At 42.4% G+C, this 27,927-nt stretch overlaps 1 protein-coding gene across 1 annotated transcript in view; it reads right to left on the bottom strand.

The window, feature by feature from the left end:
- Nucleotides 1-5,356: 5,356 nt before the first annotated feature.
- Nucleotides 5,357-27,927, bottom strand: part of LOC146798413 (homeobox protein SIX5-like) — a 92,308-nt gene continuing 69,737 nt past the window's right edge. Inside the window, exon 3 of the mRNA XM_085625679.1 lies at nt 5,357-7,803. Coding sequence (XP_085481805.1) covers nt 7,028-7,803 — 776 coding nt within the window. The 3' untranslated portion in view covers nt 5,357-7,027. The remainder of the gene's footprint in view (nt 7,804-27,927) is intronic.

The raw sequence follows: 27,927 nt of genomic DNA, 5'->3' as shown, positions 1-27,927 counted from the left end.
GAGAGGAACCGGTTGGTTAGAATTAAGAGCATTTGAAGAAATGGACTAAAAAAATAAATATTACGTGCGTGTGGTAAGAGAAACTGGATAGTTTACTAGGTATGGGACTAAAAGGCCAGCTTTCAGAGCTTGCAAGAAGATGGGCTGGAAGGTCAGCTTTTTGAAGCGTGGAAGCAGAACTCGAAGGTTTGCTTTTATGATAGGGTGACCAGGTATTCTGGAGTGGACAGGACAGTTTCGTTTTTCCACCATCTGTACCGACAAATTTCATAAGTTTAACACCTGTCCTGGTTTTCGGAGAGGTTCGACTGCACACGCAAGGAGGCAGGCTTTCTTGTGTTCCAGTATAGGATTAGTGTGCAGTCTATGGCAGAAAACAGTATAGCTAACATAAATGATACTATGTGAAAAACTTGATTCAGTTTCTCATTTTCCGCATTTGCTACATTTTGTGTGCTGCTAATTAAATCACTGTGCCCTCCCCGGTATATGCACAATAGTAGTCCTACTTCCATGTTTGTGTAATGTCCCAATTTTTGGTTTCAAGATCTGGTCACCCTGCATTAAGACCCTGCAAGTAGGACTGCAAGGAGAAGGACCGGAAGATTCGATTTAGGAGCATGAAATGAAAATGACTGGAGGGTCAGTGTCAAGGAGAAGAACTTGATGGTTAATGACTTAAGTGTAGTCCGCAAAAGGAGTGAGAGAGGACAGGAACTGGAAAACCAGAAAGGGCACTAGAGTTTAATAGTAAGGAGATGGGAGACAGGGATGTACAGGTACAGCGATTGGCGATGATCTCTAAGCATGTAAAAGGAAATGGATTTGAGAACTATGGACAAAGAGAAGGTTTTAAGTACTAAGGGCTCAATAAGGAGTGCCCCAGAGGGGTAAGTGCTACTATCCACAAAGGTTCGGATTTTAGGAGGAGTGATAAACAGCACCTATGAGTTATGGCCTCAAAAAAGAGTCAAAGCATGCAAATTTTGGTGCACCAAATTCTGCACGTCCAGTTATTTACCAGGTCTTTTCACCTGCAAAGCTTCAGCAGGGTTTCACAATCCGACATATAGTGGGAGAAAAAGCAGAGCGCAATCTTCATTGCACCCAGTAAATACCAAGTGCAATAAACATCACACAACTTGTATCTGCGATCCTGCAACTACACCTTTTGATTTAAAGTATCGCTGCCTAACAGAGTGTGACTGGAAGATCAGCAAAAGCATTGACGGATTGGCAAGTCACATCAAGATCGCTTGTGCAAGAAGAAGTGCCAGGAGAGTGCATGAAGAAAGACTGAAAGGTCAAGAGAAGAAGCATTATGGGAGGATTAGTAGATCAGCATTAGAAGCGTGCAAGAAGATGGACTGAAATGTGAGCTAAAGAACAGTGCCTGACAGAAGCCCCAGGACAGTGCTTGAAAGATCAGCACTGAGTGTGCAAGGAGACAGAATGAACAATGCCACACTAAAAAATAATCTGGGGTTCACCAGTAAAGGTATGGTAAGAGTATGATTCCAAGGACCGCACTAAGAGTACGCAGAGAGGGACAGGGGGTCAGCACCAAGAGTGTGCAGGAAAAGAAATGTAAGGTCACAAGTGAAGCAGTGTAATGGGAGGACTGGAAGGTCAGCAATAACGGTGTGGAGAGAGAGTTTGGACAGCAACGACGCTGTGAGGCCAGGAACTGAGAGCATTGAGAAGTGAGGGCAAGCATCAGAAGATTGGGAGGGAATTGTAAGGTTAACATTAAGTATAAGTGTAGATACTGGAGAAAGGCTGAAGACAGTAGTGTGAGCATGTGCAGAAATGGATTGCAATTTGTCTAGCAAGTTATGTCAAGACATAGACTGCACAAGAGCATGCGAGAAGAGAGTTCGGAGGAAAACACTGTAGGAGTGCAAGAAATGTAACTGGAAACCAACACTAGGAGGGCGCAATAAATATTAGTGGAAAATCAGCTTGAAGAAATATTCAATTAAACAGACTTCGTAAGGTCAGTATAAAAACCAGCAATTAGAGAAACTAGAGTGCAGTCAGCGTCAAAAGCGTTTGAACGAAAAGGCTGGAAAGGTGGTGGCCCTGAGTAAAGAGAATTCAAAACCAAAAGGAATCATGTGTGAGCATTTCCTGCCTACTCACTTTAAGATGGTGACAATTGTAAGCTGGAAAAGCCATTCATCACAGCAGAGGTGAGCCAGTGATCAGGGAGCAAGAAGAGCCGGGATCTTCATGAATGAGAACAAGATCGCTACAAGTTAAACTGCCTTCTTTCAAACAAGCCGTGTAGAAAACAGAAGGGTTGATAACAATGTACTGTTGCAGTGCTTCCAGGGTTACGAAAGTGAGGAGGGCTTCTGTTTTTTCGAGGAAAAGATGTAGAAAATATTGTCATACCGGTTTTCGTGTGGCCTTTGCGGACAGCCCTTTTGGGAAGGAGACAGTTCTTGTGTGCCAGGGATCATTATAAACCTACTGTTCTGTTTATAAAATGGAAACATTATTTGCCTTTTGCAAATTATTGATACAATGCGATAGACTTTTTGAAGGGCTCGATGTTGAAAGCAAAGATGGTGTCAAGAGTCACCTGAAAATGTGCTATTCAAATGTAGGCAATTATTTAATAGGCAAATGTGTATCTAGCCTTTAGTGTTATCTTCTCGTAGGTTAAAATGATATGACCGTAGCTTTAGACAAGTTACCATTCAGTGTTGGGATGCATAACTATCTTCATCCAAGTTCAGATTAATCTCTGCAGCAGTGTCTCCCTTTATGGCCGTGGCCATTTTACAACAGTCTAGACCATTCAGCAGCAGTGTCACCTTGGGCAAAGCTACCAACAAAAGAGGGAGGACATGCAGTATTTTAGTCACAGCTTTCTCCAAGGGTCCACATGATAAAATATGTATACTGCAGCAATAAAATGTTACATTTCCTCTAAGAAATCTTGGATCATTTTGATTGAAGAGGGAACAGAATAAAGATCTGCACGGGCAAAACTTTCACTACAGGCTTCTGTAAGGATTATTAAATAAAACCCTTTCTACAATAACACAGCTTCCTTTTCTTGACAGCAATAAAATGTCTTCTCTGATGCCAGGGAGACCCCAAACTCTGAACATTTGATTTTTTTTTTAATAGGACTTTCCAAAATTGCATGTTGAAACCATGAAGCTCAACAATCTTTGACCTACCATTGGACAATTTCTCTCGCCTGTTTTTTAATGTGTTTTGTGTTGGCTACTTTTGAAATACTTTCGATATCTCTTCAACAGTCCTCTTCTTAACCGGTTGAGATTGTTTTCTTACTTAAGCAGGGTATTATTTACAAAGACTGAACTGGTTTGTTTTATGTTTGAATTGTCTGCCATTTATTTATTTCACTGCTAAATGCACATTAGAAGGGCTAAGGGTGACAACGGATGTTTTGAGTATTTAAACACCAATCCTGATTTTAGGACTTGTGTTTAGGAAGCAAGATATGCGAGGACTCTTAATGCACCCTCCATCTTGGGGCATCTCTGGTGGCACAATGGTAGCAGAAATGTCACCATTCAACCCAGCAGTAGAAAAATGTGTACCTGCAGTTTCAAAACCTAAGTAGCTGTTCTATGAAGCAGAAAGACACTTCAGACTGAAACTTCCTCTTCCACCAGAAAGAACTTAAAAAGGTAAGGGAATTTCCATCATCAAAATTCATTGCTGGTATATACATCTCAAATGGATATCCTGAAACTCCTGCAGTGCACGGAATGCGAATCAACTCTGGACATCCTTGTTCTAGATGCTAATTATTATGCACATTTTTAAGGAAGACTGGTGGCTGTCGCATACATTTTAAAATCAAAGACTTAAATTTCTGACTTTCAAAAGGGAGTTGAGCGGATTTGTAACCTCTTGTGTTGGCATGAATGTCTGGCTCCTTCTTATGTCTGACATTTTCCTGTCTTCATCATTCTTCAGGGCGTTTGTATTTATTTGGCTAATATATATCATAACAGAATTTGCTCTTAGTCTCATTTAGATTTTCCATCTTTGGGATTTTCTGAGGTTCCGAGAACTGAGATTTGAGCTTTAAGGAGCTGCATAAAATAGGAAAGGACATTATATGTTTTTTCCCAATCTTGCATTAGCTATTCCCAATGTTGCTAAAAAGGGTTCATCTGGATAGATATACATTCTTATTAGTAAAGCCATCCTTTACCAGTGCTTTAAAATAAATGAAATATATGTGAGAGAGGGGCTGAAAAGAGATGAGGGGAACTTTTGCAGTGATGTAGTGAGGAAATCCGAGGTGGTGGTCATGGGGGTTGTATGGGGCACCAAAAATGATTGTCGCACTGCTCGCCAGGCCCTGCGGTAGCACTCTCGGTCTCTTTATATAAGGACATATGATGTCTGAGGTTCAAAGATATAGGATTCTGCCAATTTAAATATTTGCACGTGCCAAATAAGTAAATTTTAAGATCTCCTGTAGCTACTATTTCTATTAGGGTGAACAACGAACGCACTTCATGGATAATAAATGTGTGTCACTCTTTTTAATACTGATAAGATGAAGAATATCAATTATGTTTTTTTGTAATGCAGGAAAAGGGTAGGAAGCTAAGCTCTCACCCCATGCATGCTGGTGCTAGGTGATCTGTGCCTTGCATGCTTTATTTTGCTGTCAGAGGGGGGAATAAATCTATAGTGTCCATAGGATTATTCTTTTCATGAGGGGTTGATTCTGCAAGTGTGATACGGTGTGCATTGTAGGTTGTATCTTTTTGGAAATAGTTTTCCATAACTGGCAGCTGTTCAGTTAGGGGTGCAGTTATATTTTTAAAACAATCATAAAGAGGCTATTTCAGTCAGGAAAATTCCACTACAGTAATATTAGTTCTCCCGAAAAGTCGTACTCGTCTTACTCACCATCTCCTGCTATACAGCCCAAATTCTTTTTTCTTAATGGTGAAATAATTTATACCTGCTTCTTAAAATTAGGTGACAAAGTTTCTGCGCAATAGGTTAGATTGTGGGTTTATGAAATGAAAGAGCGTGGAATGTTAAAAGCAAATGTTTCTTTTAGTACATTTAAGAACTCAGTTTTTAGTTTCCAAATAACTAGTTAACCTATTTTTTAGGAAAGTGTTGCAGGATCTCCCAGGCGGCAGAGGAGATATTATGAAGGATATTAATTGAAATATACTCATTCTGGAGAAATACGTGTGAGAAAACCCATGGAACTTTCCAACGTAGCCACTTGGTTGTAGGGGTACGAATAAACAGCATAAAAACATCTGCTGCTAAAATATTCCACAATAACCAGTCCTGCAAATGTTGGTGTATCTATAAGAGAATGTGAAAACAATTGTGTTTTTCAAATGTTAAATGTTTAGGAACACCCACCTCTCAACACAAAATTGAAATCATTCAACGTTAATACAAATTTCTAAAGCAGAACATAGTGGCCCTCTATGAATGACAAAGGCCCTGGAGTGCAAAGGCAATAGGTTGCATTGTTACATATGTATTGGAGTCATTTCTGGATGCTAGGCATACCCTGAACCTCCATCTGTGGGATACAGTTTTGCTGTGATCATCAGCCATCACATTGTGGTGAAAAATCAGAGTATACAAATGGTTGGGGATAACTCCAAAGATCCTGATCAAATCAATCTCTAGGATCACGTTTCCTACCACACGCTCCAGAGAAAATGTATATTGTCATTTCATCTCCTACAAGTGATGCACAGAAAATCATCACAATTCAGGACATAAAAAGGTCCAGTCTCAAGAGGTTCTACAGTTATACCCAATAATGCTGCATACAAGCCTTAAATTTACCCAACAGGGACATTCGTTGTAAAAAAAAAAATCAAGCTTTGTTTGCTTCACCACCTTGAAAACGTACATTTTGAAAAAGTACATTTTGAAATAGCATTCATCACCGACGCTTGGGAACCAGCCTCACGCTGATCAGTGCTCATTACATTCAACAATTCTTTCATTCATTCTTGCATATGAAATCTTTGGATAGGAGTTCCTGTGGCCCTCCATCTTCTTGTACGTCCACTCCGTACACCAGTAGTGATGGAGGACTAGAAATGTCTCCTGTGATCTAATTCTATGGCTTTCCTATAAAAAGCTGTTAGTATAACAGTTTCTCCGAAGAAGGGCTTCTGACTGGACAACCTACTTGTTGGGTGAAGAGCAAATCTTGGAAATTTGTTATCAAGCTATGATACATTCATAGTTATCACAGCATGTGGTGGGTAAGGCACAGTTTCTGTGTAATGGGTCTTAGTGTTGGAATAAACTGAGGCAACAAGAAAAGAAGGCACTGCATACAGGTGTTCAGATTCGAAGTTGTACGGTAGCCACATACCCTTCCCCAATATAAATCCAATTTAGACCATGTCTGCCTTTCTTGACTTAAAAGTGGAGCTTCACGCATCATAACAGTGTCAGGCAGGGCTGCATTTAATACTCCGCACTGCTTTTCAGCTCCCTAGGAAGACATTCAGGATGCTATGGCCCCAAAGGTATTGAGACACATACCATGGACGTTTAAAATCACTCAAAATCAAGAAATCAAGGGGTGCGGAGTTGCTGGTCCAGACTGTGACTACTGTCAAACAAAAAGAGAGGGCACATTCCTTAGAATCAAGCTATTTCATTACAATCTGCCACAGATGTGGCTAGCAGATGGAGAATAGTTCTTGACTGAGATCAAAGATCTGTGTTGACTTTCACTTTGCAATTTTTTTTGCAAGCACAACAATGCTGACTTTGAAAATGTATAGAAGAAATAGAAACGTGTGTGCAAAGATTCCCTTTGTTTAAAGTCCTACAGATATCTCATGGAGCATCCTCGTCGTAGAAGGGCACTCTAGCACACACCAACGGCCCAGGGATTTTGTAGTGTTATGAGAACCGTTCAATGAGATTTCTTGAGTCTGCTGCACTATGCATTAGAGGCACCCTAGAATGCAACCATCCGATGAGAGATGCACAAACTAATCCACTGAACCTCCATTAAAGGTTACATATCTAAGGGTTCCTCAACAGGCACAGACTGGAGTTGTGTCAGGACTTTCCCTTCCCGGGTCATCTCATCAGAGTCCTCTCCAGACAGGTGCTGGTGGTTTTCTCCACAGCCAGGAAGTATTAGACTCTCCCCTTCAGCAAGGCGTAGAAGGTTACTGTTCTCCATTCCATCCAGCATCTGAACAGCACCCTTTTCCATCTCAAACAGGCTGCTGGATTCCACTCCTTGCACCTCGATTCCTGTTGAACTTTGTCCACAGAGGGATCCTGACCACACCAACTGCTGTGGTGACAAGGAAGGGAGAACCATGCCCTCCAGGGGACCATTGGAGAGAAAACTACTTTGTGTCAGGGTCCCCATGCTAGTGCTTATATTGTTGTGGATGGGGGAAGCAGTGCTACCAGACTGGTCAGCTTCAAATGCTACAGCTGGCTGGTTCAATGCATCGCTTAAAGGTCCATCAGAGTTCATGTGAGTGGAGGCTACCACCACTCCGCTGGATGGTGAAGGCATAGAAGAGACACCTGAGCTGACAATGGAACAAGGCAATACAGGAGCACCTGCTGTGCTCCCAGTATTCACCGTGGTCACTGGCACCATGATTTGTTCATTAGATTCCAGGGCTTCTTGCTTGATTGGAAGAGCCATGCCACCAGAGACCGGCGAGGGCATCAACATGCTGGTGGGGAAGGTGGCCGTGAAAAGGAGCTTGCCCTGTTGCAGTGCGAGAATAGTGTTTCCAGTCACCGGACTTGACAGAAGGTAATTTCCTGCAATAGAAAGAAAAAAAACATTGGTTTCTAGGCAATGTAATAAGTGTACAAATGTCTCCATCTCATTCTGGACAGTCCCTGAACGAGGATATCACACAGACATGTTGTTATGGTAGGGTTGCCACCGAAATCCCAACCCCTTCAACCATAGAAATTCACATTTTTATGTCTATTACAATTTGGTCGGGTTAACTAAACTGAAGTCTGAAATTGTTCATTCATCTCATAAATACCTTAACCATTAAGGATATTTGAACTGCCATAAAGAGATTCAACTATGCTCACTAAACGTCAAAGAACGTAACCATCCAGTTTAAAAAAAAAGACAGAAAATGTTTGGAAGGGCCACGAGTCAACTTTGATACAACTCAAGAATACCATCTCCCAGCAGAAGGTATTAAAAGAATGAATATAGATTAGACAACAAAAGAGACTGGACCTGCAGCTCAACTAAAGAAGGGGGAATAGCCATAGGAAAAATAAGAATGCTGCCTTTAAAAAAAATATATATATATCTCATTGGTAAGGCAATACAAACGTTTTGACGCACTCACCTCGGACACCCATACCAATTTACACTAATATATCAGCCAGGCATCGGATCACCCATCCGTTTGGAACTCAACAGTGACACTACAGTTTTGCTTACAATGGACCAGACTGCAGACAAGCACAACTCACCGAGATTCCAACTATCCACCAAAAGAGCATACAAAGATAAAGCATTTTGAGAAAAATGTTGCATTGCCAAACCCAAAACGGATCCAAAAGGGATATCAGTTTCACATCCAGGAAAAATAAATCCTTCTGTCGAACAAATTACATTTTAATTGTACAATATACTGAAAACTGTGTTACAAATACAGAGTCTATTATGGTTTCCAATCACAGGATCATTCCTGTAACACTTGATGGCAACATTCAAGCGTCCACACACAACAATGGTGACTTTGCATAAGCATACTTGCCTAATGCAATATCACTGTGAAAATAAAGAAAAGAATTATGCACTTTCAATAGAACAATAATATCACTATTAATTCACTCACGTAATTCAAACTATCAATAATAGGGTCACTAAAATGGATTTTGTCTCACGAATCAGAACACGTGACCTTGACAAGAAACTTCAACAATTATATACGTATATATTAAGCCCCAAGTAATCATCAGTGGCTGAGAGTAATTCAAGCATTCCACCCATCGCTTTTTAGGTCTCGCCTAGCTTTGCAGCACATGCGCTGCGCGCTTGGCAAGATTTATTGTGAACAAGGACTTTGAGAAGAGGGCTTGAAGCCCCGCCCCTCATTTCCATTGGCTGGCGTTACCGTTTATGCTAAACGGTGACCTGCCATTGGAAATGAGGGTTTTTTGTTGACGCCTTTTCGCCTCCGATCCGGACTGGGTCGCCTGATTTGCTGCTGTCGCAAAGCACTTTCTTATCTTTATGGGGCCATGTGTTTCTAATTCGAAACACATGGCCCCAAAAAGACAAGAGATCAATGCTTTTTTTGTTTGTTTAAGGAGCTTGGGGAAGAGGGGAGGAGGCAAAGCAAATTCAGCATGTGCTATTTTGTTCTGTTTAGTAAGAAAGGAGTGAAAGGCCGTCTGACCAGGAATCCAAAACAAAAGACATAAAACACACGATGCAAGGATTCTTAAAACGTACAACAATTATGCCATACGAAAAAATAGAGAAGAATAATTGCTAGCTCGTTTGACCAGCGAGTGCCTTGGGCACAGTCACTTCAAAGTTAGCAGCGATATGTAGGTGCGCACTTTTAACACAAATAACCACGCACTAGCACCGTAAAAATGAAAAGAGCAATAAAAAGAATCCTCGAATCCCTGAACGCAGGAAGCAGTTCTCAATAGTGTTTGCGAATGCAGTAGCACTTTAGAACTAATTTCCACACAGTAAGGCAGCCTACTTTAGAACATGCTGACCTTCAGCAAATGACGCCCTTCGAGGCGTGCACACCCTGGATTATGTCACCGAAGCGGGCAGATAGCCTCTCCATCTATAGTAGGCAATGGTCTACGGACCCCGCCCTGAACCTATTTTAACAAAGTGCTACTACATTTCAGCGATGCGCAGTTCAAAGCGATAGAATAACATCAGCTCCTGTGCCCACGTCCAAGCTGTTTACAACTGCACTCCGTGCAAACCAATGCACGCCAGGGAGTGGCTGCGTCATGAAGGTCGTGTATAAAGCAAGGATTTAAATCCTGCTTGCTTCGCGCATATATAAAAGTAAATCCCAGAGTTGCTCGAGTTCTTGCAATATTATAAGAAATGACGGGATACGAGGGTTTAAAACAAGACCGTTCAAATGCTGGGCACTACCAACAGTTTCAAGAACGCGGAAATACAGGAGAAGGAGTAAAACAGTGCGTCTCGTTTAAATGAGCAATTGTGTTAGGTGAACACACACCAATCTTTCGCCCGTGAACTGTGCAGCACGTCCGAGCGATGATCAACATTGCAGGGTGCAAAGTGTCCTGGCCTATCACCCGCGTGCCCTACATAAGTCTGCGTGGGAGAAGAACTGGAAGCTGCGTAGGGGGGCCTCAGAAAAACGCCCTTTTGCAGCCGGCACCATTAGTGATACAAACAAACACCAGTAAAACCAATAAGTCTCTCCTCGGGGACCGACCGGCTTTGCCAATGGTTTCAAGCCATACTGCACGCATCCCTGAAGCTTTGCACGGAGGATTAAAAGGTCATTTTGCATGTACGTGCCGACTAAATGAAGCGAGTGCTTTTTTTCGCTTTGTTTAGTGATCCAAGTTGTGTCTGTAAACAAAACGAAACAAGCATTTACAATGCAATAGGTCTCGCATTGACGCGAGTTTGAGCTACTGGCATTGCAAATAACAATGCCTTTTATTTTTGTTTTCTTTTTAAAAACATAAATAAAAGGCATTGTAATTTACAATGCCAATAGCTTAAACTCGCGTAACTGCGAGACCTATTGCATTGCAAATGCTTGTTTTTCTGTGTGCCACCCTAAGTGCGAAGGGGTATGCCCATACATGGGCCCAGTGCTCAATGTACCACAGGACTCCATCTCTCCCTCACTGACAAGGCCTAACTATGTCAAAAAACATTTGGGGTGGCTTCTGTTCCAGTTCAGAGGAAAGCAAGCCTGTCAGTTCAAACAGAACTGCTCCTACTACCAGGGCTGTTTTAAATATGGCTGGTTGCTGTCTGAGGTGTCATGGTGGGAAAAACAAAACATGGACTGGAATTCTGCTCCGGTTAATAACCAATGGCTGAGAATTATTTGTTTGTTTTATAAAGCGCGAATTAGACCCTAAGGTATCAAAGTGCTTTACATCAGTACCAATTGCGTTACAGACGGACACTATATTTCAGGCATAAGACATGAATAGCACTGATGACCAGTGCTCCCTGTAAGGAGGGCTCCTGCGCGCCCGCGCACCTTTAAGATACCGAGCGCACAGTGGCCCGTGTGAAGCGCACACACGTTCGTGCCGCCGCCCGCTTTTAAAATGCGAGTGGCGAAAAACAGCAATTTCCCAGTTGCCTGAGGCCTTTGTGAAAGTATTCCTGTTAATCACAGCGCCCGTCATGCGCTGCAATTAACAGGAATCCTTTCACAAAGGCCCACAATCAGCCCCAGCTGGGATCCATAAAAAATGCAGCAAGTCCGAAAGCATGACGTGTAAAGCACACGTCATGCTTTTGGACTTGATGCATATCTTTTCTCAATAGAGAGATCCAGCGGGCTGATTATGGCCATTTGTGAAAGTATTCCTGTTAATTGCAGCGCATAACGGGTGCTGTGATTAACAGGAATACTTTCACAAATGCCCACAATCAGCCCGCAGCCTCTCTATTGAGAAAAGACACGCAGCAAAGACAAGGCAAAAGATAGCCATAAGCCATTTTTTTTTTTTTCAAGTTTATTTATTAGCATGGTTAATTCAAACCTGTGCAACATTAAAACCACATTATAAAAGTCTGTTAGATTAAAACCATTTCCACAGTAGAAAGGGTCCAAAAAATAGGCATTATTATTGGCGGAGATGTCTTATATGCAAAATAGCAAAACACTAAAAAAAATGCAAGGTTCCAAACCCGAGCGCCTGCCATGATTATTTACATTACAATATATGACCACCTGGCACACATGCAAAAGAAGCAAACCATCCGTAAAGTATGTATTTTCACTTCAGAAGTACAGTTCTATTATGCCACTTCAGGTCAATCTAACATATGTGCAAATAAATTACTCAAACCATCCATTAAGTGCATTTTCGGTTTGAAGGTGTGATCTTATTAAGCTGCTCCAAGTTTTCCAGCATGGATAGCCTCAGCTGCCATTTTTCATTTTTTATGTTATTAAGGAGCCTCACTGGCAGTCCTTTTCTGCAGCTCCCTTTGTGTAAACATTAACATTCATCTGGCTTAAGTGCAAAAGTGGCCCAACCGTCCATAAAGTGCATGCTTGCAGTTGGAAGGTGTAATCTTAATAGGCTCCCTCCAAGCTTACCTACACGGATGGCCACCGCTGCAATTCTTAATTTTTATATTGTTATGAAGCTTCACATTGCAGCCCTTTCAGTGCAACTCCCTTTGTGCAAATATTCAACAAGTACATCATTGTTTGCGGGGGCAGTCTAGCGGCTAGTGCCCCACCTTGTGGCGCTTCAGTTGTTCCACTCCTACTGACTTACTTAGAAACTACCCTAACATTTTGTGAAATTTCCCTCTAGTTGTTTTCTAGTGGATTAAACCAGATAACCAGGCGCTTGGCTCTCAGTATTTAATTGTTCACAGCTGATTTTATCCATAGATACTGCCATGTTGTGGTTGCAATAAAAAATACATTTCGATGTAATCAGCATCACAAAGGATTGCTTGAAATGACAGTTTACAGTGGTAAAGCAAGAGCTCTACGGGCACCATTCTGCAAGGAGGTAAGAGACCTCCCGGAACCGTCATCTGGTAGTAAAAGAGAGATGGCTGTGGGCCCCTCATGTCCCTGGGCTTAGGGGCCACTAACTTTAAACCTTTCCCTAGCCAGGCCTTTCCAGGTCTCACCTTTAGACAGCCTTTAGCTGTTGTCGAAGACGTATTGTGGACACAGGGGTTGCCAAAAAGCAAACTAAAATACCCCCCCTCCCAATTCAATTGATACCTCAAATGCCATCAGGAGAGTGAAGCTAGTAAGGCCTGTCCTCCCTAGAAGAGGTCCTTTCATTCCTCCTTCTATCTATTAATCTTTTCACCCTTTAAGCCTTTCATCCAGCGTCTATTTCACCTGTCTATTCATGCTCCCATCTGTCTGTCTTTTCATCTAATCCATCCATCCTTCCTTTACCATTCTATCCATCCACCCACCCACCTATCCATCATTTCACCCACCTTTTATCAATCACCCATCCTTTCACCTTTCCATCCATTTATCTATCCAAACATTCATCCTTCAATCCATTCTTACGTACACCCACCCATGGAAATATAACTTTACTCTTCCATCTCTCAAACCTTTCACCTTTGTATCCATCCTTTTATTGACCTCTCCTCCTTGTCGCGGTTTCTTCCTTCTTTTCATATTTCCTATATTTCATTCTTCCTTTCTGCCCTCCCTTTCTTTTTCTCTCTATTTTCCTCATTCTTTCTCCATCTGTTATGGTTTCTACCCCGCATTTAGAAAAGAAATGCAGCAAGTTTTTATATAGTGCAAATTCAACCCAAAAGTATTGGAGCGCTTTACATGATTTATTATAATATTTTGTTTTGTATGCATGGGGAGATTCATTGATTTGCCCAGAAACACAAGATGTTAAGCTGACCCGAGACTCAAAACCCATCTCCTAAGTCGACAGCTCGAGCATTAAGCCACAACCTCAACCACAAGAAGCATTTTCAATATTATATAAAACTAGATGCAAAAAAACAACTATTGACAAAGCCAATAGTCTTGGCTTCTTGTAGGCGTAATGTTACATGTATTATATATCTAGATGCAATGGCAGAAGCAGCAAAATATCAGTCGGGTGGCACACTATGCGATGCACATATTTTTAGCTTAATTGCTTTTAAGCCACACCCTTAATTGCATTGGTTACGCCCCTTTGAAAGATCACAGAGGTTTTTCATCCCACTCAAAGCCCTGGTCTACACGAGCGGTCAGGTTCTTGGCGCACATAGCCTTTGCTGCAGCGCACAGAGACCTTACTCTGCCGCACACAGAGGAAAATAATTAGAGGGAACATTGACCATGACCCCTAACCGCTTGCTTCTTGCTGTCCAATAGTCCTCAAACATTTGGCAGGTTTATCTTGGATTTGAGAATTTGTAAACAAAAACAAGCAAAGGCAAAACATCGCCCTCGGGACCCACTGGCTTTGCAGAGCTGCATGGCTAAAAGTAAATCAAGCACTGGGAAAGCCAATAGGTCTTGTCTATGCAAGATCTTTGTCAATGTGTTTTTAACTACATTGAAAGGCACACATGGCCGAAAGTAAAGGAAAACAAAAAGTTACGACGCGGCCAGCATTGACAGCGTCATAGCGCTTTTATTTTTTACCTTCGACCATGCTGCACTGCAGCCAACGCTTTTGTACAACATGGCTAAAAAACACACATTGACAAAGCTAATAGAGCTTGAGTAGTTACGACGCGGCCAGCATTGACAGCGTCATAGCGCTTTTATTTTTTACCTTCGACCATGCTGCACTGCAGCCAACGCTTTTGTACAACATGGCTAAAAAACACACATTGACAAAGCTAATAGAGCTTGAGTAGGCATAAGCATACTTAACATATGCTATGATTGCACTACATTTCCAAATATCTAAACTGAAATAACAGCCCACTGTGTCAAGAGTGTTTAGTTTTGCACACATATGGCAGCACCTTGGATGTTTGAGTAAGAGGGGAACTGTCAGATTGGCTTTAGATACATAGCAACTACATATTTAGATTAGAAATAAAAATCAATTTTGTTTAGGTTCTTGTCGGAAGTGTGTTTTTCCACAATAAAATTTACACTATGTAAACTCCCCTGTGTCCACCTGAAATTTAATGAAACAAACCTCTTTGGGAAAATGGTTTTATGCCACAGAAATTTCAAAATTGTTCTATTTAGTCGTCTTAATCATAGAAGCACATTAGGACAGGTTTACAGTAGCAGTGTTTAAAATCAGACTCACCATTAAGTCACATTTTTTTCAGCACGGATACACTGATGCTATTATTAAACCATCAGCTAAATAATAGTTTCACATCAGCATGAGGAGGGCAGAAGTGGTTGGGCGGGGCAGAGTAGGGATGGATTACTCGCCAGCCAGCAAAGATGTTTCCCACAGGTAACCGTCTCTGGGGGTGTTAAGCAAGCACAGTACGAAAAAATAATAATGTTTGTCCCTGAGATCTTGTAGTAATTGTAGCAAAATAGCCAAGTTAAGCTTAAAATGTGGGTACTTGGGTGCACAACGAAATGTTTTCATTTCACTAATATGCATGTGGCATGCACTTCTCACCAACACATGACGTTATACTGAACTGCCAGTATGAACTGTATGATAAAAAAAGTTTACGGTTTTAAAAAGATTTTTGTTTTAACGAACGCTGAGCCAGCACCGGGAATGAGGTATCTATCTTTAAACCTCACTCCAATCTCACCTAAACTCCTCCTAACACCGAATGAGCTGTGGACTTATCATTACTAAATAGTACTTGCCCTATATAATGAGAGGTTAGATCCTCTTTACTATAATCTATGTGGCTAAATGCCTGTTGCAACCTCCTTTATTTATTTGGTGACTGTTCCATCTTACCTTTTCTATTCCTTCTGTTCTCCTATGTTCTTTCTGAATTCCCTCGTTTTCTAGTCTTCATTTCTTTTTTCATTCTCACTCAGCTCATGTTCTGCTTGTCTTCCTCTCACTCACTGTTATTGCTCTCGTCACTGTAGTTTACAACTTAAGAGCATAAAACCTCACGCTGGATTTTCCAATACATGCATCCTTCACGTTCCTCACCAGGTGTTTGGTTACATCTAGCCTTGCGTACAACCTCGACTGAAACTGCCAAATTAACATCTTTTTCAGCCTTGAGAAAGCCCAGGTCTGACTGACCGCTGAGGGCAAAACACGCATCGGCTGGTGCAGTTCTAGCAATGTGCTATTAGAAATCTTTGAAAAACAAGGATGTTATCCCTGTACTGAACTTCACAAAGCACTCACAAACCAAGCACAAAAAAAGAAGAATAAAAAAACAGTTATTTAAAAGGAACTGAGATCTCATCGTGTTTATTTAAATACAAACAAGGAGGAGGGCGGTCATACTAAAAATCATTATCCACAACTGCACAGTACCTCGCTGCTATCTACAGCTAAACTGCGTTGAGGCTGAAACCGGGGCATGGCTGGCCGAGGCACTCAAGTCGTGTCTTTTCCCTGCAAGCTCGGGTAGAGATGGATCAACGGACACATAGGGCGTGCCATGGTAAACTAGATGCTTACCTTAACTGGGCACCTGGATATATCACGACCCTGCAGATCTACTAGAGGGTAACATGGGGCGCGCCTTGCGCAACACAAAAAGCAACTTTGAGTTGTGGGGGACCCTTCCATTATCTGTGGCGGGTAGGGTGGCGTTAGTGAAAATGGTTACATTACCCAGGCTTCTCTATTTCTTCTGGTCACTTCCTCTTTGGATCCTACCGAAGATCTTTGCTCAACTTAACACAATGCTCACAGGGTTCCTCTGGGGTACCGGGAGGCGGAGAGTGTCTCTCACGACTATGATGAGACCCAGGGCGGAGGGGGGGGTCTCACGGTGCCAGATGTTGAGGCCTATTACCACACAGTGAAATTACAGTGGTTCACGACATGGATGGCAGGATGCTTAAAAACACACTGTAGACCTTGGCGTTCCAGACCCAAGCTTGAGCCTTCTGTCCCGGGTGCTGTTGCGTCTGCCCCTGGGGTTGGAGGGGGTCCCCCCGGACCTACAAACGGTGCGCCAATGTTGGAACCGATTAACTAGGCGAGCACGACTGCGGATTCCATATGCGCCTGAGATCCCGTTGGTTGTCTGCGAGGCGCTGCCCCACGGGAGGGGGGGGGGGGAGGGTGGATTGGAACAGTTTGAGATTATGGAGTGAGGCAGGAATCTCCACCCTAGGAGATTTATTTGAAGACAATATCTTGCTCCCTTTCAATGATCTCCTGGAACACCACGACCTTCCTAGAGGTCGTTTGCTCCTACATGCCACACTGACGGCAGCTATCTGGAAACACTGGCGGGAGGGGATGGTGGAACCCCAGACCTCCCTGGCCTGCCAATATGTGGTGATGGCGGACGGTACTATCAAGGCGGTCACTTGCCTCTATAAGCGCATTACACAGGAAATGCGTAGGCCCCTAACGGAGCTGCGTCTCAAGTGGGAGGAGGACCTGGGTGAGGTCATTGATGAGAAACCATGGGGGGCGCTTGTCGAGAGGGCCTGGAAGAGTTCTAGGAACACACGCTTCCAGTTGATTCACTTCTATGTCCTGCACAGGGCGTACCTCACCCTGGGTAAGATTGATTACTTCGGGGCCCGAACTGCGTGCCCGAGATGTAAATTGGAAGGGGCAGGGTTTCACCACATGTTCTGGGATTGCCCACATCTGGGAGAGTTCTGGAGGGGGTAACAATAGGACTGGCGGAGGTGACGGAAAGAGAAATAGCGTTGACGCCCGGATGTTGTTTGCTGCACTGGTTCCCTCATACTGCCAGGAATAAAGTTACTAGCAAGTTTATAGACCTGGGGCTGGTGTTATCCAAAAGGGAACTTACTAGTCATTGGAAAACTAAAAATGTCCCAAGTGTGCCATGATGGACTAGGGAGATGGTGAAGTGGGCGGATTGCGAGGGGACCTTCCGACTGCAGATGGCCCACTTCACTGAGAATGAAAGAACGCTAGAGATAGCACGGGCATTGGTGGACTTGTTGAAACACTCGACTGACAATGCTGCAGAAGACCCGGGAGGGGCGGACCAGTTAGCAGGAGCGTGATTCCGGGATTGTCTCGCTGCCCCGCAGGTCCCTCTGGGTGGGACTGCCAAGATACTCATCCCATCTACTGATATCACCAGCTGGAGCCATGGGACATAGCGCCCCTGATATATGGTCGAACTGTCTATTCGGGTATAGATGATTGGTGGTATCAGCGACATGCCTGGGGGGTGGGAAGGGAGGGGGTTCGTAGGGAGTTGGGGGGGTGGGAGGGGGCTTGGAGGGAGGGGCGGGTTAGTGGATGGTATTAGTGCAGGGCCGCCAGGCTGGCAGTAGGGCCCACCGAGTGTGTCAATATGCACTACGGGATCCCGAGCTGAGGACGGGCACGGGCCCCAGTTATGCATGCCCATATTCCCCCACCAGATGGACTGGCAATCGATTCTGAAGGCTTGTTATGTACTTTTGTGTACCACTGTGTTGCACACAGACGGACACCATGCTGTCCAGATGGCCCTGCGGGTTGTTTTCACGGTCTTATTGCAAATGAATAAAATTTGTTTATAAAAAATAAAAAAATAAATGGCTGGCCGAGGCACTCTAGCAGGGCATTCGGGGAGGCAGTAGTGGCAGAAATAAGCACACACTACTTCTGCTACTAAAGAACGTATACAGAAACCAAAGAAAGCAGACTCTGGCATCACAAAACTCTATAATGATCCGGGGTAATGTGGTCTCCTTTTTGGATGGATAATACTTCTTAATTATGTGTAAATAGGCAAAATGCATTTGTTCAGGTCATACCAGGTGAACTTTGAGCTGCTGGGATGAAGCTGTGCCAAGCTTATTTGATTCAGGTGGAATGGCCTACTGGGAAATCAAAAAAGACAGAGAAAGTGTTCTTTTGTTTCTGCACCTAGCCCCAGAGAATGTTCATGAACTAGTTGAATTTGATTGTTGTTTTGGAGTGACACTTCTCTCTTATATAAAGAAGGCAAAACATGTCAATTTGCTGCATGTAGGCTCGTACCTACATTTTCTGCCTCATCAAGTGCGATTCATCACTGTCATTTATTTAGTGATTCAAAATGGCGAATGTCACTCGGATCGATAAATTAAAAAAGTGTAGCACCAAACCTCACTTTTTTTTAAATCAAGGGTGGAGGGGAGCAACATGGAGGGTGCAGGTGGGGGAAAGAAACAGCTAACGGAAGCAACTTGGACTTGGGGCAAGAAGGACAGACGAGTATGCAACAAAGAAAAGCACTTAGGCGAGAAAACAAGGACAGGAGAGTGCAGAACACGAGGGAGAATGCAACATTAGGAGGGGCAGGGACTGTAGAGGAGGAGAAGCGCACAAGTGTAGTGTTGAAGTATCGATCCGGACACAGGATGAATGAAATATTCACTAGTACATTAAGCCCACAAGAAATTGGCCAAAAAGCGTAGTCAAATCACCAACATCCCAGGCCAACTCCCCCAACATTCTAGCCCCGTGCTATAAATTGGTTAGCAACATTCTATACCTTTATAACATAAGTAACTGCCGTCTACAGTCACCAGGACATTGCCGTCTCCGTTCTTACTTAACAATGCAACACCTTCTTCATTTTACAAAAAAAATACAAGAAAAAAAAAAATGAACTACCCTAATCTATACACCGCTAACACAGATCGAACCACACCCTCCAATAGATAATCCATCATTTTTTTTAATACATTGGCGGCAGATCCCAGGCTGAAAGGTCATCTTAGATAACAGAAAGCCCCAAATGGTTTAACAAATGTAGTTCAATTCCTTGAACTCTCCATTGATGTAACCTGTTAGGTGGACTTCATATCTATAATTGAAGCATTTCCTGTATCCTAGGCAGAGGATGACAGTCAATTACAATATTTTTGTTTAATGTCCTCAAATCCGCACAAAGCCTGATCTCACAATTTTTGTGTGATTACTATTGCTGATACCAACTCAGAGGAATCATTAGGCTCAATAACACCATCTTTGCACAAAGTAGTCAATTGAAGCATTCACTGAGCTGTGTAAGACCATAAAAAAGGAGATATCTAAGCCAGTTCTAATTAATTCTGATACTAACCCTAGATGGTTTGATAACTCCTGCTCTAGAGCAAATAGAGATTTGAGAGCTGCTCTAAAAGCTGACCCACCCAACCAAGCTCTGGTGAGGTCCCTGAGGATTAGTTATAAACGCACCTTAAGAAGACGATCTGAAGAGCTTCTAAAAACTCATTGGGAATCACTTGTACGTACTGCAGCAACGAAGGATGTTGCTGGGTTCTGGAGCGAGGTCAAGAACCTGAAATCATTTGGCTCCAATATCACTCCCATAAATTGCAGTATATCAGGGGATGTATGGGTGAAGCACCTCACAAATATTTATATGGCATCGACTCCTCCTACTGAAAACCGCCAACCTTTTAAGTTTCCGAATATTTTAATAACAGAAGTGGAGGATGCAATTTTTCAAAGCGCAGGAAATAAGGCGCCAGGGCCTGATGGAGTATCCATTGACTTAATAAAATCAGAGCCCGACCTATGGTCCCCATTACTGTGTAATGTTTTTAACAACTTATCCACTACCTCATTGCCCGATACCTGGTCAAATAGCACCATCGTCCCCATTTTTAAAAAAGGCAATAGACTTGACCCTGGCTGTTATCGCCCAATATCATTAATTGATAATGCATTGAAGATTTTGGGCAGGGTCATTTTTAATAAGATCAGTATTTGGGCCGAGGAAAACAAAATCTTACACCCATGCCAGTTAGGTTTTAGAAATAACGTAGGGACGGTTGAGCAGTGCTTGAACCTAAACCTAGTCTTAGATAAATATATTATAGCAAAAAAATCCCCACTTTACCTAGGTTTTATGGATCTAAGCTCTGCTTTTGACTTTGTCAACCGATCTCGTTTATGGACAGCCTTGCTGAGTTATGGTTTGGATGAACCTTTGGTCCAATTTCTGGCCCATCTACATAGAGATCTAAAAGCCCGTGTTCGCATTAACAACGATGGTGAGGTTTCGGACGAGATTTTAATTGGCAGGGGTGTAAGACAGGGTTGCGTCCTGGCTCCCCTACTTTTTATTTTATATATAAATGAATTAAGCCCATCACTGGATAAATTAACTACTGATGTCCCGCTCGTCAATGGCAATTCTCTCCCCGTACTTCTTTATGCCGACGATGCGGTACTCATAGGTCGTACACCTAATGCACTCCGCACTTTAATCTCAGGCTTTGTTTCCTTTATGGCTGACCTCGACTGATGTACAAATTTCAAAAAATCTTATATAATGTCTTGTGGGCCAAGGAAACATAAAATTCGCCATATAATGTCAGGGAATAATATTTTAGACAGCACTTGCACTTTCCCTTATTTGGGCCTGCTGTTCTCCGATTTTGGATCCTGGCAACCACATGTTGCCAGAGGGAGGAATAAATTGGGTAAAGCCATTAACTCCTTAATTACTTTACGCCAACCAAGGCACGCCGAGGTCACTTCATCACTTCTACAAATCTATAAAACCCAGTGCGTCCCTACAGGAACTTACGGTGCCGAGGTGTGGGGATACTCGAGTTGCACCAATATTCAGATAGAAGAAAATAAATTCTGAAGGAAGGTACTGGGGGGGGTCATTTCGGCTCCGTCATATGTGTGCCATAGAGAACTGAACCTCCCCTACATAGAGGATTTTATAAAATCAAAACCCGCTTTGTTTTGGTTAAAAATCTGGCGTAACCAAGCTGCTTCACTGACCCGCGACATAATCTCAGATTGCTTAAAAAGTGAGCGGGCAAACTATATCCCTTGGCTTAAAGCGGTACAGACGAGCCTAGTAAGTGTAGAAATGGGGCATCTTTTTTCAGCCCCCGAAACAATAAATTCATCGCATAAGCTTATAGTGAAAAGGGCCTTATTTGATCTGTATCGAACGAACAGAGAAAATATTGAATTTAGAAAGCCAGTAATCCTTGGGTACATACACATACAAGAACTCTGTACTAGGCCACCTAATATGCCCCAAGGCTATTTGTGCAAGAAACTGGGCAGATGGAACAGGAGTTTGCTGTTTAGATTTAGGGATGGGAGTGTGGTAAATTTACTTTGTTTCCCCTTAGGTTACACCCATAATTTAGGAAACTTACCCTGTCCATGTAACCAGGGTGGAAAGCAAAGTTTGCTGCATTTCACATTGTTTTGCGGCTTTTATAAAAAATATACCAATCACTTTCTCATTCCCTATTTTAAAGCCAATGCCCTGACAGATTTCAATGAGGCTTTTAGAATTTTGCGGACACTAAGCACTGAAGATGTAATCTACAGAGTTAGTCACTTTCTCCAAACCGCTGTCCGTTCTCGCGCCTCAATGAATACGACCTGAAGTATGTCTATTATCTTACATACTCTACACACTGCATTTTTGCACAACGGTTGTTTACATATTATAATGAATTTGGCTTGATAGTCTGTTTATCACCTGCACGTTGCATTTTTGTACATTAGGTGTACCACAAGATGTGCTGATAATAAAACCCATTTTTATTGTTCATTGGGATGATCTTTTATATATTTTAAATGATGTATTTTATTGAGCCTTTGATGTGACCAAAATGGATATGGCCTGTTAATTTTTAGAAGTATATTTTGCATATTTGCACATTGACTTTGCACTTTTGTATAGGAATGTATGAAACAACTTGTATGTACTTTTATGGATGTTTTAAATATATCCGAATAAAGATCATTTGAATTGAATTGAATAGTCAATAAACATTTTAACTCTGGTCTGACTGACAAACCCACGTCTTACTTTGTGAGTTACTGGAATCACATTGTATTTCAGTTTTAAATGGTGTTCAAACTCTTTTACACAACCAATGTGGTTAGCAAAAACTTAAATTTATCTATCACCTCATCCAGTCCTGTATACCCAACTTTATGCTCTACACTTAAACTGGTAAATCACCTAATAATACAGGTTCCTCAAAACCAGGTTTGAGTAAAATACCCAGTTTTCCAAGGTCTTGCATCCCATAATGTCTCTACCTCTTGCAGCAACAAAATTTCGGGTTTAATGGATAGGGCCTTGAATCGGGAAACCGCAATCCATCAATACGTTTAATTCTACCTCTCAGATATGAACTACTCCTACCGGCTCTTTAAACCTACCAGGTTTACTGTCAACCGTATGTACAATGTTTTGAGCACATTTCCTCACCAAAGTATTCCACTGAACTCACTTTCACTGTACTATAGTTTTTTCACATTTCTGCATAAAGACCCCAAATGCCCTATTTTTGACACTTTACACATTCTTTTCATATTGCAGGGCAACCGGTATGATTACCTATGTGTGTTTTAAAGCCTCACCTGTAACACACAAAAGGTTTCCTTGCACTTGGTTTGCCAAACTTACTTTTTCAAGAGTAGTAGAAGATGAGAAACCACTTTTCATCTCATTCCTCTTATCATAATAAGCACAAACTGCTTGACCTTGTGTTTTTTCTGTGGATAAATTTTTTGTTGAAAGAAGGGATTTTTTGATTCCCTTAGCTATGTCAATCAACTCATGCAATGTCGGGTTTCTGCAAGGTAAAATTCATTCCTGAGTATTTTTGAATAGCAGTGGAAAAGAAACTGATCCCTCAAGTAAATATCCATCATATCTCCAAATTCGCATTTAGCAGCTAAAATATGCAAACTTGCAATGAACTCCTCAATCGTTTCTTGTTCCTCTTGCTCCCTTATGCAAAACCCATATCTTTCTACCATCACACTCGGTGCTTCCGTAAAATGTGTCTCCAACGTTTTCACTGCTTCCTGATATTCCTTCATTGGTACAAATTGACCAGCTGAAGATTCCACTTCTGGTAGATTTTAGAAGACCTCATGAACTGCATTTCCCAGTAAACCAAACATTAGTCCTTTTTTTCTTTCAGGACCGTACTCTTTCCCCCGTTAATGATGATCAAATAACTCTCAAAAGATTTGGGCCAATTTTTCCATTTCATTGCAGATTTCCCTGGTGTTTGTAAAAATAATGATGGCTGGTGAAATACACTGGCTATGTGGTTATTCAGATGCTGGTTCAATATATGTGATTTATATATATAACTAACACACACACACACGCACACACGCGCACACACACACTTCAAGTTTGACCCTTTATTCACTTTTTCTGCGCAGCTCTGTGTAATAGAAACGCTTTAGGAGGGCTCATAAAGAGAAATAAGAACTGCCACTGAACGAACAAAACGAAGGAATCACAAGGAGCTCTGTGATGTGATGCGCTCTAGTCTTTCAGATGCACCACACATCACAATACAAACATCTCCTGGGGTGAGACCAGCTCTAGTCTTTCTGCTGATTCGCACGTCACAATGCAGACAGTCTCGCACAGAGTAGCATTTCAGAACAATGCATACAGACGTCACACAGCACGCTTGGATTGCCTCGCGAAGTTAAGCGTAGGACAGGCATGGGACGTTTACCTGGAAACAACAACCAGCATTCTCTTTCTTAATCACTTTAAAGACTTGACATTTTGCTGCATATTACTTTTAGTAAATGTACATGTGGTTTGTTTTGTTGTAAAAAGGAAATAGTCTTGGTCCAACTTGGTTTAGCATATTATTCTGGGTATGCAGCGTTTTCCTTAGTTAAGGCCTGAAGTACTACCTTGAGTAGGCCGCATAAATCTCGGTGAGCATATGGTGTGGCAAGTTTTCCTCAGCTTGTCACCATAATTGTAGGGTCGAAGTTAAGATTCGGACACAGGATGAATTAACTATGCCCTACTATATTCACTTGTACAATAAGGCATCGGCCAAACAGTGTGATCAATTCACCAGAATCCCAGGCCAACTCCCCCAACATTCTACCCCGTACTATAAATTGGTTAGCAACATTGTATACTTTAATGACATATATAATAGGCTTCTACAATCATCGTGACACTGCGGTCATCTTTCTTACTGTCTCTCTGTCTCTCTGTCTCCATCCCTCCCTCCCTCCCTCCCTCCCTCCCAGGGATGCTTTCTGAAGGCGGCCCTACCCAGATGTCTTTAGCAAACCAGACTATCAACTTATCAGTAAGGTGCTGACCGAAAGCCCATTATCTATTGCATTTGTTACAACAAATTTGTTGACAACCTACAGCTGAAGCTGCCTACAGGTGGGATCTAAAAAGAACTTAGGGGCTCATTATGATGGCGGGAGGATCGCCATCAGAATGAGATTTACCCACCACCAAATTAGAATGGCGGTGGGTATCGCGACAGACGCAAAGTCCGTCCGCCGCTTTTCCACTGGTGGCAATCGTTACGATTGCCTGCCGGGTGGAGCAGGGCCACTAATACGGTGGCGGTGCCTAGCAGGTACCGTCCACCATATTAGGATCAGGGTATTGGAAAGGTTGGCGGGGATTGGCTTTGGGGGCCGTTGCAGGCCCCCTCTGTGGGGGGTGCACTGGGGTGGTACCCATAGTACCCCTCTGCAGTTCCATGCACTAAGTGGCAGGCACCGCGTGGTGCCTGCCACGTGGTGCAGGGAGGAAATGCTGTGCATGCTCTTTTACCATTGCGGACAGTACTGCAGCCAGCAGCACCGTCCGCAATGGTAAAAGGCTAGGAGGCCATAATGGCAGGCGCATCCTAATCGCACTGGTGGGACCACCGCACGTCTGGCGGGCGATCCCATCACCGTTATGATGGCGAGCGGACATCAGTCCGCCCGCCATCATAATGAGCCCCTTTGTTCAAGGCCAGATGTCTGCAAGGGCCCAGTCATCCAAATTACAGGCAAATTCATAAATAAGATCTGCATGGGAAAAAACAGAATGGATGTGTGTACTAATCCAAATAAAAGAAATAACAGAAGGCTTAAGAAAGCTGTTCTCAGCATGTAAAAGTTTAAACCTAAAAAAATGGAAGTCAGCAGCAAGTGCCAAAATAAAATACTGGATTCTTAAAATAGGAAACTTGACCATTATGGCAAGGACCATGTTAAAGATTAGAAAAAAAAACAAGATTAGAAGTCTATCCTGAAATTTGCAAAACAAATGTACTATGCTGGACTCCGTTTCTGACGCCTCCATGAACTTGGATATGTTAAAAACTGTATTAACCCACCATTTATCGTCAAGACAAGTTGAGAGATATGTTATTTACTTAGGACCTTAAGTGAGGCTCCGTTAATCCCTACATTATAATGTTCTAAATTAGTTGCAAGGACTGTGTTTGCATTTGGTGTTTTAGGACATTGAATGACATATCGCGCAGCTAATTTTTTCTTTTATCTAAAAACTTGTTTTGATTGAAGGTACTGCATCAAAGGATATCAATAACATTTGTAATATCTATACGTTTGCATCATAACAACCCTTATGTAGCAGTTAATTGATTACATGACTTTACATCGCAGTCACCGCACATGAGGTGGATTACTATATACTGCAGTGAGCTTTGAGTTAGAATAGTAACCACAAACATAAGCAAAAGAACGAAAACAACAGTTGAAAAGAAGAAATACCTCCCACCCTACCCCACCCCCCACCCGGCATTGACCGGCAACTATCACTATTTCATTATATGGACGATCTGACAATTGGTAGAAAAATTGGTTTGAAGCTTGCGTGAGAGGGCTATTAGACTATTTCTGCTTTAGGTAACAGTGAGTTCTGGATAGATGGCGTAGTGTGTGTGGTTTGGCTATCACTTTGTGCTGTTGCAGAAGTCACTTCTGTTAACATTTGTCCCCAGTCTAACAAATAACTATTGGCGTTCTCATCCACTCTTACTGCCCTAAGGCGACACTCCTCTGCCACCCCCCACTCACGCATGTCATCTTTCCATTTGTCCCATGTGGGGAGGTGGGGGGGGGGAGGGGCGGATCCAGTGGATCACTATCCGCCTCTTCGCCAACTAATCTTTTCTAACAACCTTTATTGGGGTTTTAGAAGGAAAACTCAAAATCTTTGACTATCTTTCATATATAAAAGGGGAAAGAGGTAGTATTTACTGCACAATCTGGCATTCAGTAGTGGTGCACAGCAAGAATTAGGCTAATCAGGCGTATGCGTCAATAACATGCAACTCTTTCCTTTAGTATTTTGACGAGCATCAAGTAGAGATAAAAACAAGCATTTGCAATGCAATAGGTCTCGCATTTTAGAAACTTTGACCTACTGCTATTGTAAATGACAATGCCTTTTATTATTGCAGGTTTTTTACACACATTATTAAAAGGCATTGTCAGTTACAATGCCAATAGCTCAAAATCTCGCAATTGCGAGACCTATTGCATTGCAAATGCTCGTTTTCTATGCCAGTGAATGAGACAGCTGATGTGAGCTAAGGACGCGAGTCAGTGATCTCCAGCGAGGAACAGAAAAATGCGGAGGCTGGAAGGGCAGGAGCAAAGTCAGTGATCACCATTGATGAACTAACTGATAATAACAATTTCAGACTTAGAACCATAATTTGAAACAATTGTTGTAAACACGGTGCAAAGTTAAAAGAGATAAAATTATAGGCCAACTGTCCAAACCTTGTGTTGGAAAACGGCGACGATCGGGGTGTGAGTGGATGTGTTATGGAGCAGAGTTCAGCATGAATGTGGAGTGGTATTATGTGAGTTTGATTGAATTTGTTAATTGTGGAATTGTGTGACGCGTAAATGTGTGGTGTAGCGCAGATGTGTTTACTGGAATTATGTGGTTTTTAGTGTACTGGAATTAATTGTAGTGGGATTGTGCATTGGAAAGACTGGATGGTCTGGGGCAGTTTTATTGAAATGGCACACCCGGCTTTGATGTGCAACTCACTGCCAGTGTACAAGGTGAAAACTATGGTGCCTGTTAGTTAAAGTAAAAAAATCTCTGTTACCGCGTTGGGTACACTGGTAGAGCTAGGGCCGTGTCAGTGACTGGCACAGTTACGGTCCATTGCAGAATACAACATTTTAAATCTTTCAAAAACAGCAAGGAAGGCAAATTACTAGCCCATAACTGCAGTGTGTTTCGATCAGTTTTTCAGAGCGGCCTAATTAAAAGTGCAGAAAGTTCTGCACACCCAGACAGGAGAATGTGACCAAATGTTCTCATTTAATAGA

Source organism: Triturus cristatus, chromosome 9, assembly GCF_964204655.1.
Source record: "Triturus cristatus chromosome 9, aTriCri1.1, whole genome shotgun sequence".
In the NCBI taxonomy this organism is placed as follows: domain Eukaryota; kingdom Metazoa; phylum Chordata; class Amphibia; order Caudata; family Salamandridae; genus Triturus; species Triturus cristatus.
The sequence above is the reverse complement of the archived record's forward strand: the minus strand, read 5'-3'. Positions and strand labels throughout refer to the sequence as shown.